Below are 13,223 nucleotides of genomic sequence, written 5' to 3'. Positions count from 1 at the left end.
GGAGCTGCTGGAAACACCTCCCCGTTCCTTCAGGCTCCCCATCAGAAGTGCCGTGCACCAGGAGTTGTTAGCTCCATTCAGAGCGGGATGGCCACGTGACAGAGGTACCAGTGCTCACTCTTGCCCAGGCACCCTGCACTCCCGCAGGTTGGGGGACACGCCAGGGACAGGCCAGTGCAGTCACACTCTGTGACTGCAGCCATGGGCCCCTGCGTTATCCCAGGCTGACCTCTGTCACCACCACAGCCTCCAGCACGAAGCCCCTCCACGAGAGACGTCTCACTGAGGGCGCACCTTCTGCCTCTGCTGAAGTTTTCCTCTGCTGCCTCCTCCCTGTCAGCTCAGAACACCCCTGCCAGCCCATCTGGTTTTTTGGACAGGTAGGCTGGGCTAGCTTCGTTCAGGGATCACCAGCTCCCAAAGCCTGGGAGCAGACCCCGTCACTGGGAAGGGCAGAGGCACAGGAGAGGAGACGGCAGCTCTCCTCAGACACCCTGTTGGGAGATCTCAGCTCCTCCCACCCCTGCCACAAAGCTCCACAAGCGATCAGCCCAGATGTCTACCAAATACCGTCTAGAAACCTTAAGCCAAATTGCTACTTTCGGACAGTGTCCGACAGGTGCCCACCTGGGCCAGTGCCGGAGTGGCACAGAGGGGCTGGCGGAGAAAAGGCTCCACTTTGCTTCACTGACCACTGCCCCCAGGCCCCTGCTGACCACCTGGGCATGCCTCTGCTGCCGCAGCCACACGCTGTTTCTCAAATAACACGATATATAGTTTTGCCTTAAAAAAAATGAGATGGCCTCAGAAGTCGCACACAATTGCTCTGCCACGCATTGTAGTGGGCCAGCTCCTTCCTGCAGCTCACCCTCCCACAGCAGGGGATGGGGGAAACAAAGCGTTGTCAGCAATGACAACCTTATAGGTAACCATGTGAAGAGGTGCAGTGTCAGACAGGTTTAAACAGCTTCTGGCTTTGAGGATTTCTGACTTTGATGCTGCATTTCACACTCATTGAATAAAAATTTGGGTCACAGCCAAGGGTAACTTGGATGCCAGCCCTTCCAGCCCCTTGACCATCTCCAGCTCCCCCAGCAACTCCAGCCTCTCCAGCACCCCCATCCCTTGAAGCCACTCCAGCACCTCCAACCCCCTCAGCAACTCCAGCACCTCCAGTATCTCCATCCCCTGAAGCCTCTCCAGCCTGCATGAAACAATACCCTTTGTCCAGCCACCGCGTGTGTTTACCCCACTTATTTCATGGGTATCCAGGACAAGGTGCTACCTCTTGAGAGCAGACTGCCAAGCTACAGGAGCTTGGGATTTAGCTCCAGTTAAAACCAGTTAGCAGCAGAAGGCAAAACAAGTAAAGAGACTGCATGGGGGTTTTAAGGATGCTGGAAATGATTCACATCACATCAGGAGCATCAGCACTGCAGTGGTAAAAGGAGAAGCTGTTCTGGTCTCCACCTGTCCTCTTACTGGTGGTCTTGCAGAGAATGGCTAGGAGGTTCCCTGTGGAAACACACTGCTGAGTGGAGTTTTATGTTTTTTCCCATGAAGACAGCAGCGTTTTCAAGGCAGAATTTCATTGTCACACTGGATAATGAGAAGCAGGGAAAAGGCACCTCCTGGGTGTATTTTGCAGCCTTCACCAGAAGACTGGGCATCACCACACTGTGGATGAGGTCGCGGAGGTGACGTGCAGCAGAGAGCCTGTACAGTGGCACACGAGTTGTTCCCTGCAGCTTAAAAACCTGCAAAGCAAAACTGCAAAGGAAATTCATATTCCCTGCTGGGGCAGTGGCAAAAGTGGCACCTGTTCCACAAAAATTAAATCTATGTTGGTTGGAAGCTGCTTAGGAACTTTAAGAATCTCCATTACATCACTAACGTCCTCAAGAAACAAACAGAGTCCCTGGAAATGCCCAGGCTTGGACCATTGAAGGTGTCCCCAGTGTGATGGACAGATCATGTTCACACACACAGCAGAAAAAGGAACAGTCAGCATGCACATCAGCTGGTGAGAGTATCATGGACTATCATCAGACTCAGAGTTTTATGAATAAATAAAACATTCTTCAGTTCTCAGCAACTTATACTTAATTGTCTAGAAATGATGCTGAATTGCCTAGGAAAAGTCATGAGGCCGTTTGGCTCCAGTATCACATTTAAAAGGATATTGGTCTCAGAATTTAAAAAAAAATAAAATGCAGAAGCTTTTGCAATCTGGAAAAAAAATCCAACGCAAACCCAAGGGATTACTTGCATGGTAAACAGAACTTAAGAGAACTTTCAGTTTTCTACACAAACTCCCGGAGCGGGCATGAAAATCTTCAAAATTCTCAAAATATTACTAAAAATTATATACAACTGTGTAGGAAATCCCGTGACTCTCTCTTTCCTTTCATCACCACAGATTTCTTATACTCAAACAAGAGCTCTTGGATCTGTATTTCTGAACATTTCTAAAACCTCTCAGGGTCTCCCAGCAGGGAGGGGAACACCGTGTTGGCACTGAGCAGGACATGGCCACAGGCCAGTACTGGAGTGACCACATCTTGCTCCCACCACAATCCTCCCTCTGAAATGCTCCTTTTCTTGTTTCTAGGATCAAAGGTAGCTGACAAAAAGCAGGTCGGTTCACCAGTTTAGTCCCACTGATGAGCTTTTTTACTGATGCTAAATAGAGCCAAAGCATCTTGCGATGACGTCCTGATGTTAAACAGCAGTAAATAGCTTTATCAGCAACGCCCTCTCCCCGTGCCAGGGACCACTGCTCTCACTGAGCATCCCTGAGAGCTGGTCAGGAGACACGCAAAGTCCAAATTCAAACTACAGTGCTAATCTCTTTCAACAGTGCTGACTAGCCGAGGAGGCCTGATTGAAAGTCTGCAGAAGCCGACTATTACAGCTGTAATTGCCAGTAAGAAACAAAACAAATTAAAACACGTATCTCAGCTAATGATGGAGTCACAAAACTTTAAGAGAAAACAAGGCATTATGACCTGCATTACATTCGCACAGGCTCCACTGGGACAGCCAAGGTGATAATCAGCCTCACCATGATATTAAATCCTCATCTAGCCTCTTTGCTAATAAAATGGCTGTTGTCAGCTTGCAATGAAGCGAAATTAATGACAAGACACCAGCAAGGTGTCCTCCAAGTATAAGCTAAGCAAAAGCAGCCTGTCCTTCCAGCCGCCACTGGACACGAGTGGTACCATGAAACCCGGGCGAGGTCATCGGAGCCGGGAGAAGGTACACAGGCTGTGAAAAACATGGTGACAACAGAGCTCGGGGCGGGGAGAAGAAAATCAGACAAACAACACAAATTGATGTATTTCTCTTGACAAGGCTGCTGTGTACCAGACTCAATATACAGATTAAAATACTTTTGCCTGTACGGTGATGATGAGCAAAGGCAATTATACCCTTAACAGCTACATATTCCAGCTATATTTCACACGACTACATCAGCAGTGATGGCAAAATGAGTTGTTTACGTCGTAGGTGACTCTTGATGATGTCTGAGATGAAAAAGTGACAGACGAAGAGTCAGAGGGAGGCAGGCGAGTGCACAGAGCGCACAGCAGCAATAAACTTGTAAGAAGCAAAACCAGGTTGGCCACACACATTCATTTCATGGATTTCAAAGTCCTCTGGAGGCTTTGAAGTTGCTACCAGCGCTCACCAGTAAATGAGACATTGCCAAGCAACATGAATAATACAAGAATAATTTGATCAAGGCTTAGATAATCAACTGCATGTTTATTACATAAGACACTATATAAATAAATAAGAAGACAGTGGGTGAGCTTGCTGTGCCATGCTAAAGCGACTAAAGCAGGGTAACGTTCTTGCCGATTTCTTCAATTTAAAAATGCAGATCATTTGTCCTGATTTCTGCACATTCACAGCACCTTAAACACTGCACAGCTGTTCCAGGTTGCCTAACTTCAGTATCTGTGTTACAATTTCAGCTGAGACTCGAAAAGTACAACGGCCAACTCCACTAGCTGTAATGAGTTCACCTTCCAAATGGGACCATTTGCACAGAATAGCCAAATGCAAAAGCAGGAGGAGATCTCAGAAGAGCTTAGGCACAGAAAAAGGCTTAGGAATTTTTAACTCCAGCCAGACAGGGAAGCCCAGGAATGCCTAGATGTGTCTAGGTAGCTTCAATACCATGAGTTTGCATGTGGTTTTAGTGCAGGCAGTGTGATGCTGCAGCTATGGTACAACAGAAGAACAGACAACTGAAGTCCTGACCAGTAACACATTCAATTGATAGGCTTCCTATTTCAAAGAGAAGATTCTGCCAAAAGTGTTCAGAAGTCCTCTTCATTTGGTCTATCTGTAGAAAGGCAAAAGTCAAAGCAGGGGACGTCTGACCGTCTCTGCCATGCAGCCAGCCCCAGGGCAGAAGGGAGACTGGTGCGGAACACGCAGCCCTATACGGTGTTCACCACATTGTGCCAGACACACAGCACAGCGGCAGAAAATACCCAGTTACTGCATCTAGGCTGCCCCTCTTCCCATCTGCAGCACATGTTCATTTCTGTGTCTGACATACATGATACAAATGCCAGCATTTTCCAAGTCATGCCAAATCCTGGCAAGGCACTAGAGCATCATTCAGAAAGCCATGCTCAGAAACACCTTAGCATCAGACAGGTTTCTTGCTCTTCAAGTGAGACACAGCTCTGTCATATCTGAGTCTGTATCCCCCTGCGCCTTCTCCGTTTAACTCTCCCAAACCTATGGCAAAGGAGCTTCAGCTTCCACAGCAACTCACGGCCAGTGACAGCTTTTCAGGAACCAGACAGAAAGCCATCCAGCCTCAAACTAACGAGTGCACCCACTGCAAAATCAGCGCAGACCACAGACCCGCACTGCTGCTTCCTAAGCGAGCATCAATAATAATTTGTGCAAGCAGCAGTTTCATAACAGCCTCTGATATAACCCAGCAGGGGTTTCCCTTCCAAAGAAAACAGACACCACAGTGTTGCTAACAGTCATTCACCAAAGAGAAAACACCACACTCCTTGTTGGGTGCATATAGATGAGAAATAGCCCAGCTCCCACCTGCCTTCAGGATTTCCGGAAGCCATGCTCCCAAATGGCTGTTTAGATGCAGAGGAGACAGATGCATTCCCAGGAAGACGGGAATGAACTCCCACCCCTCTGCTGAAGCAGTGGAACAGAGGGAGCTGGGCTGCGGCCGCTGGTCAGGCTGGACATTACCTGATGTCCACAGTTTGCGTATCACAGGGTTTCGGTTTGGGGGGAGGTTTGCTGGACTGAGAGCCCCAAAGTTAATCACAAAATTCCCCTCTGCAAGAAGAGGTTCTGAGCGAGCACTGCTACAGACCAAGAAAACCCATCTGACAGCACGCTAAGGACGTGCCCTGCAGCTCTGTCAGCCAGAACATCCCAATGTCAGCTTGAGTGGTGCGGAACAAATATAACCTGCTAGGAGACAAGGGGGAAAATTACATTGCTTTACAGTTTATACTCTGCATGAGAATGTTGTTTTTCACAATGCTTCCTTGATGCAGGCAACGGCTTGGAGCAAACAGCTGTTAAAATTAGCTTGGTTTTGTCTGTCTGATGCATTGTACTTGAAAGCTTCAGACTCCTGCTGGAGAAACGCACACCCAGTGACCCTGACATAACACACAACACTTTCTTGCTTTGCAGATGCTACCAGATGGCACATGGGCCAGCAAACATGGCAGTGAAAACCACCTCGGTGAACAGCCTGCGTCCTCACCCCTGTAAGCACGGAGGTTTTCAGAAGCACAAGCACTGTCACTCCCGAGCTGCCCCAGGACCATCCCTCATCCCTCCGGGGACCATCTTCTGCCCACAGTTTGCTGCTGCCCCGACTCGTCGGGCAGGGGCTGAGGAGGTGGCTGGGACCCGTTCCCAGCCCAGCACCACAGCCCTGGCAGCTCTGCAGCTGGATTCCCCAGGACATTAGCAGATCTGCCCAAACCAACAGATTTATACTTCATGACGTACAACCCTCTCAATAATTAACAGCAATAACACATTTTTCATTCATAATGACTGATTTTGATAACCAAGTAAACTGTTGAAGATTTTTTTTTTTCCCCAGAAAACTGCCTACATGGCAATGACTGACCTGCACTGCAGAGACACCTGTATGTGCTCATTTGAACCCTTGTCCTTGTCACCAGAAACCCTGGGAATTGTGCCCACCGATGGGTAAGTCAACAGGCCGCACATGGTAACACGTAACAACCTCAGAGTAACAGTTAACAATGATGTATTAAATTATTCCTTTTGTTCTCGTGGGTTTTATACCTACCAATGCTTGCAGCTGTAAGCATGTTTATTGCCTCTCCTTTATCACTACAAGTCATTTATCTTCTCATTTATCTTCTCTATTATTTCCTCTTAAATAAATCTTTTTATTCCCAGCCACTTTCATTAATCTATTTTGATTTCCTTCCTGTTTTTAAACATCTGTCCTGCACTGAGGAGTCGAGAAGTGCAAACTGTGTTCCAGATGAGGTCACCAGGCAGACAAGAGATATTAATGTCTGTAAACACAATACTGAGAACATCATAATTGAGTAAACTATACTTAATTACTAATATTAAAAGCAAATATCAGATTAAGTTCACACTGAAACCTAAAATCTCTGCTTATACTTCCCATCAAAAATCTTCACTTGGATACTCTGCCACAGAAAAACACCTTCCCGCACCTCTGCGAACAGAAGACAGGTCCTGCCCGGGGGCAGTGACCCGGCCCCGCCGCCCGCCCTCCTCTCGCCTCGCCGGGCTCCTCCAAGCCCAGGGGCCGGGGGCGGCCACCGGCCGAGGAAGTTTTTCCCGGACAGCGGGTCCAAAGCCCGCACCTCCGGAGCTCGGCGGTCCCCTTCCCCGAACCTCCTGCTCGTCAGCCAGGATCAGGGCGAAAACGGTACCGGGATTCTGCCCGGCACGGAGACCCCAAAGCCCCCCCGGGCCCCCGACCTACTCGTGTTTAAACACTGACACGGCTTTGCCCGCCCGCCGCCCCCGGCCCCGCGGACTCACCGTCAGGCTGCTCTCCTTGCTCTGCCGCCGCGGCGCCGCCGGGGACCCCGGGCTCTGTGGAGACAAGCGGGGCGCATCGTCACGGCCGCCCTCGGAGCCCAGCATGGCGGGTGCGGGCCGCCCAGGGCGGGCGCTAGGCGGACCCCATCGCCCGGCGGCGCGGCTCGGCCGGGCTCGGCACGGATCGGCCGGGCTCGGCTCGGCTCGGCTCGGCCCGCCTCGGGGGTGCTGGAGGCGGTGCCGCCGTCCGACAGGACCGCCCCCCCTCGCCGCCGCGGCCAATGGCGGCCTGGGCCGGGCCGGGCCGCGCCGAGCGGCGGATCCCGCTCCCGGCCCGACGAGGCACCGCCGGCCCCACCGCCTGCCGGCCGGGCCCTCGGGGCGGTGCCGGGCCGTTGCTCCGCCTCTCCCCGCCGCTGCGCCGCGCCGGAGCGGGTGGTCGGGGCCGAGCCGCTGGGCCGCTGGCCCGCGGGCGGCGGGAGCTGATCCGCAGCCGGCGGGCGGTGGCTGAGCCGGGCCCCGCGGGGGCGAGCGGGACCGGAGGCGGGGCGGCACGGGGCGGGGGCGCACCCCGCCGGGCCGGGCCCGGCCCGAAACACTCCCCGGGGCCGCTGGTCCCCGGCGGGGGGTGGGGGGGCTGCCGCCGCTCTCTAGGAAGCCGAAGGGGGGCTGGCCCTGCGCCCAGCACAGCGCCGCGCCATCCTGTTCTCCGCTGCGGCTTCTTCCCCCTTGACCTGTTTCCAAGAAATGTGGCTGATCTCGCCTGAGGGCACTTGCCAGCGTTTGTTCGCACGGCGGCTGGTGCCCGGCTCTGAGGGAGACTCCCGCAGCGTGCGGGGAGCGGCTCCGCAACGGGAGAGGAGCCGTCACGGGAAAGCGGCTGGGGGTGGCCCAGGGCTGGCAAGTAGGAGAGGGGCTGGCTCAAGTGCGTGGGAGTTTGGGGTGTAGGGAACAGCTTCTTACAACCAGCAGTTTATGGTCAGATGTTTTCCTTACTAAGGACTCTTCTGCTAAAGCTGCAAACAGCTCCCAGGAAAAGCCGGCTCCCAACGGGGCGTGGGTACAGGCTGCTCCTAGAATTAATGGCACCTGCAGCCAGTTATAGATTCAAAACTACTTATAGGTTCAAAGCAGGAATGAAACCATGACTTCAATTTGGAAAAAACTGTAATAAAGGAGCAATGGAAAGAAAAATATCACAGGAGGCTGTTGAAAGTGAATGAGAAAAGTCATGAAAGGGATTTTTGTCAGTCTGATGGCTGAGTCAGCTGAGCAAACCGGCGCATGGCAAAGGACTCCCTGTGTATCCGAGATGTGAATTTGACAAAAAAGGTGGCTATAAACTTGAGTCAGACACAGCACCGTAAAAATGGAAAATGGCAAATATTGCTACAAAGTGAGTTCTGAGGAAGTCAGTTAATCTGACTTGTGCACCAAGCCAAAGTACTGGACTGTACCGTGGGAGATGCCTTGAATCCACTGGTGAGGAAGCAAAAGCAGAAATGGTTACTTAGCTGTAAGAGCACACGAGGGCAAGGCTGACAGCCGCTGCCAAGGAGGACAGGGGGTGAGAAAGTGTGTTGAAGCAAAGAGGGACAGTTGGCAGACAACACAAAATTTAGACCAAGGAATAGGCAACATCAGAGGGACGCTGAGAGCAACAGGCACCCCAGGCCAGCGTGGCAGCAACACACTCATCACGCCTGAGTTTCACTGGGAGTACTGGGGGAGTTGCACTGCAGAAGAACCTACCAGTTAATAAAGAAATGAAACAGAGAACTCGGGTCCGGTACCACTGGGGGAAAAATCCCAACAGGCAGGGGAGCACAACCCAAGGGGAGTGCAACCCACCAGCAATTCAACTGCTGCTCTTTTAGCGGAGAGGGAAGAGTTTCACGGACGAGCTGGAAGAGGGCCCTGTGCTGCATCTGCAGACCTGCAGGGAAGACCCTCCCAGGGACATGAAGGGGTGCAAAATAAAGTGCATGGATATTTATTGGAAATTTGGACAAACAGGCAGGGGAGACTGGCTGTCCATGGGTCAGCGTCTTGAACGCCAGCCCAGGGTGATGAGATGGGTGAGGCACAGGCTCTGTAAGGCACAGAGGAGGGCCTGTAAAAGGAACATGCGGGAATGGATGAAGTAATTGAGAAAAAAGTTTCAGATGAATTCTTTGTGAATACTGTCTTTGGGATGGAAAGCTGGAGCTGCAAGAAAGTACAATGAGATACAGACATGGGCAGATGTGCAAGTCTAGAGAGAGGAGTGTGCTGGAGGCTTCAGGCTGGAGGGGCAGCAAAATCTGTAGGGCTGTTAATAGTGACTCAAGTGGCCTGGTGGGTTTCTCAGAAAGGAGCGAGAGGACAAAAAAAATCCCAAGTATCTTGGCATTTTGTACTGTTTTGCCACTTGAACACGAAGACTAACTAGATGCAACAAACCTATCTAATCGGACAGTTCCTAAGAGAAAATGCCTCTTGACCTCCTGCTCTGGGGGAATTCCTAAACTACTGAAGTGGAAACCCATTTATTGTTGGATACCACTGTTTGGCTTTTTCCCCAAAACTTACCTGAGGATCCCCACTGGCTTTCCGGAGGCTCATATGACCAGAGTCAAGCTGGTGTACTGGAGTCCCAGAGATGTGGTAGCCATTCACTGTAAGAACAGATGGAGGGTTAGCAGGCTTGCTGCTACTAGCAAATGAATAATTGCACATTTTAAAAGCTAATCACATAATTGAATATACAGATATAAATCACAGTGCCTTTTTTTAAGTCACCAGTGTCCACTGCCTGCAGCCTAAGAAACTATGGAAGCTTCTCTCCACCCAACAGGCTGGCAATGGGATGTGTCAGCTCCGACCCGGAAAGACCCCAGAACTGGACTCTGCAGAAGCTCAGCCCATGGACCCACACCGCCCTTGGGATCCTGCAGCAGGCAATTACCAGGAGGAATGACAGGAGTTACTGAGCTGGAAAGAGCCAAGAAAAAGAGACACCCAAACTCAAAACAGTTCCCGTAGTGCTGTTTGGTAAAATGATGTGTTTGAAGAAGTAGGCAATGTTGCATTGGGTTTGCGTGGCAAGGTTTTGGTAGCGGGGGGGGGGGGGGGGGGGGAGGGGGCTACAGGGGTGGCTTCTGTGAGAAGCTGCTAGAAGTTTCTCGTATGTCCTCGAGAGCCAAGACAGACCCACTGCTGGCCACGGCCAAGCCCATCAGCGATGGTAGTAGCTCCTCTGTGATAACATATTTAAGAAGGCGGAAAAAAAACTGTGCAACACCAGCAGCAGTCAGAAGAGAGGAGTGATAATATGTGAGAGAAACAACTGCAGACACCACGGTCAGTGAAGAAGAAGGGGAAGGAGGTCCTCCAGGCACCAGAGCAGAGATCCCCCTGCAGCCCAAGGTGAAGACCATGGTGAGGCAGGCTGTCCCCCTGCAGCCCATGGAGGTCCACGGTGGAGCAGATATCCCTCTGCATCCCGTGGATGTCCATGGTGGAACAGATATCCACCTGTAGCCTGTGCAGGACCCTACGCCAGGGCAGGGGGATGCCCAAAGGAGGCTGTGACCCCATGCAGGCCCCTTGCTGGAGTAGGCTCCTGGCAGGACCTGTGGACCTGTGGAGAGAGGAGCCCATGCTGCAGCAGGTTTGCTGGCAGGACTTGTGACCCTGTGGGAGACCCACACTGGAGCAATCTGTTCCTGAAGGACTGCACCCCATGGGAGAGACCCCATGCTGGAGCAGGGGAAGAGTGTGAGGAGTCCTCCCCCTGAGGAGGACGGAGCGGCAGAGACAACGTGTGATGAACTGACTGCAACCCCCATTCCTGTCCTCCTGCACCACTGAGGGCAAGGAGGTAGAGAAATGAGGAGTGAAGTTGAGCCTGGGAAGAAGGGAGGGGTGGGGGAAGGGTGTTTTAAGATTTGGTTTCTATTTCTCATTTCTCCGATTTGATTGGTAATAAATTAAATTAATTTTCCCAGTTTGAGTCTGTTTTGCCCATGACAGTAATTGCTGATTGATGTCCTTGTCCCTATCTTGACCCATGAGCCTTTGTCATATTTTTCTCCCCCCATCCAGCTGAGGAGGGGAGTGATAGAGCAGCTTGGAGGGTACCTGGCGTCCAGCTGCGGTCAACCCGCCACTTATGTAAAAAGCACCGGCTTAATGGAGATGGGCTTTTCATGTCAAGAAAGCAAGTCTTGTAAGATATTTATGGTCCATGTATACAGCTGTAGGTTGCTTTATTTTTGAAATATACTGAGCAAAGAATAATGCTAAAAGTAGGGTTAAAACAAGATACTCAACCACATTACAAATCCTTTGGTGACAACAAAATGTGCAACCTTCAAGCATGCTTCCCACTCAACTTGTGCCAATAAAGAGGGGCATCAGTTTGAAAAAATGATACGAAAAATATCCTCTAGACTGCATTATTTACAGTCAGCTGGCAGCAATGGCCTTTATGTTTAACCCTTTTAATTCTAGAGTAATTTTTGCTTTACTTTGTCTTTCTGCAGTACCCGAAGCTTTTCAGTACAGTTAATGCTGTTACACTCTTACTGGATTCCCTGCAACTTCAAGTCTGGACAGAGGTGAAGTGGTCAACCCTGTAGCTACCATATGCTAAAATGCTTCCTTGTCCCATGTGCTCTGTGTGGAAGAGCTACAGCCAGCCCACCTTCCTCTGCAGCTCTTTGCCTCCTCTGATCCAGCAGAGAGCAGACTGGGAACAGCAACCCGTCCTCCTCTCCCAGAGCTGGTCACCCCGCTGGTCCCTGTGCCACCGCCTGCTCCTGCACTCCAGGGAGGGAGCCACCTCAGCTCTAGCAGATGCTTCAGACAGCCAGCCAGAAGATGCATCAGTAGGCAAACAACAGTCAAGAAGTGTTCAAGACCAGGCTGGATGGGGCTTTGAGCAACTTGGTCTAGTGGGAGGTGTCCTTGCCCAGGGCAGGGGGTTGGAACAAGATGATTTTCAAGGATCCTTCCAACCCAAAACATTCTATGATTCTATGAATCTGTGAAGATGTATCAGAAGGGAAAGCCCCACCATGTTTACTCTGCCACACTCACATGACTGTGTACATTAAGTGTACATCCCATGTAATCAAAGCATTTCCCTTTGCTCTGCTGCATGGTAGAGGAGCAGATTCACCCAATGCAGTGGTCAGGCACAGCACCAAACAGTACCTGCAGAACTCTTCTGTGACACAGGGCTCTTTGGAGTCCCAGGCACACTGCTTGGCCGCTCCCAGGTTGTTTCTGTTGAAGGGAAACATCAAGTAAGGGTGATGGAGGCCTTGCACACACATCAGAGTTAATGTCTATTACACATGTACAAATGGGTCTGACCCTCAGTGTTCTCTGAACCAGGTTCTCAGCACTCTCCATCTCCTCCCATCTCTTTCTGCTGTTGCTCCCCAGCCCTGGCTCCCTTGGCAGCCAGCTGGGATGGTGGACACAGAGCAGACTGGGAGCTACACCACCGGTTCTTCCAGTGCAGGTCTGCCCCAGGGCCATGCTCAGCAAGAAAGCGGAGATACAGCACAGATCACTGCCGGTGAGCTGCTGTACAATCTGCGCAGCCTTTCCAGGTGCAGCTAAACCAAGCCCAGCCTGGAGTGCTCCCTGCAGCCACCGGGAACTGCCTGGCCACAGCACAGCCAGACGTGGCCCTCACCCTGGGAACAAGAACCAAGTGATGGCAGTGCCCTCGCCCCTGCTCTCTGCGTGAAAGACAGCTGTGAATGACTCAGAGATGTGGGTTTAGTGACGTATACAGAGACTGTAGCATTTTTTTCCCTCAAAAAAATCTATTTCCCTGGCAAATTTCCTTTTTTCCACTCAGATTCTTTAGCAGGTGGGATATGCAAATGTATGTCCCACCAGTTTCGATATTCAAAAGACTGCTGCTGCTTTCCCCCTCTCCGTTTTCTCTGTAGTTTAACCATTCTGCTTATTTGCTCAACAAATGGAAAATTATTTTTGACCACATGCTAAATACAGAAGATTTAATTGTAAAACATTGTAAAAGTCGCAAAGAGCAGACAGTGGATTTTGAACAGCAACTTCTGCAGAAGTCTAGCGAGAAAGCCCAAGCCACCATTCCTTTTGAATAAATATATCGGTACCAAACAAAA

General features: G+C 51.1%; 1 protein-coding gene across 3 annotated transcripts in view; it reads right to left on the bottom strand.

Annotated features, from left to right (window-relative positions):
* Positions 1-13,223, bottom strand: part of GAS7 (growth arrest specific 7) — a 99,578-nt gene that overhangs the window by 29,012 nt on the left and 57,343 nt on the right. For 2 of the 3 annotated variants that reach the window (XM_074160142.1, XM_074160141.1), the window contains exons 3-5: positions 12,274-12,345; positions 9,646-9,731; positions 7,075-7,128 (exon numbers count right to left, since the gene is read on the bottom strand). In XM_074160142.1, coding sequence (XP_074016243.1) covers positions 7,075-7,128; positions 9,646-9,731; positions 12,274-12,345 — 212 coding nt within the window. Of the gene's footprint in view, positions 1-7,074; positions 7,129-9,645; positions 9,770-12,273; positions 12,346-13,223 lie in introns of all 3 variants that reach the window. The other variant, XM_074160140.1, reaches the window with a different exon arrangement.

This window comes from Numenius arquata, chromosome 17 (genome assembly GCF_964106895.1).
Source record: "Numenius arquata chromosome 17, bNumArq3.hap1.1, whole genome shotgun sequence".
Classification (NCBI taxonomy): Eukaryota; Metazoa; Chordata; class Aves; order Charadriiformes; family Scolopacidae; genus Numenius; species Numenius arquata.
This window is presented reverse-complemented; position numbering and strand designations above follow the sequence as displayed.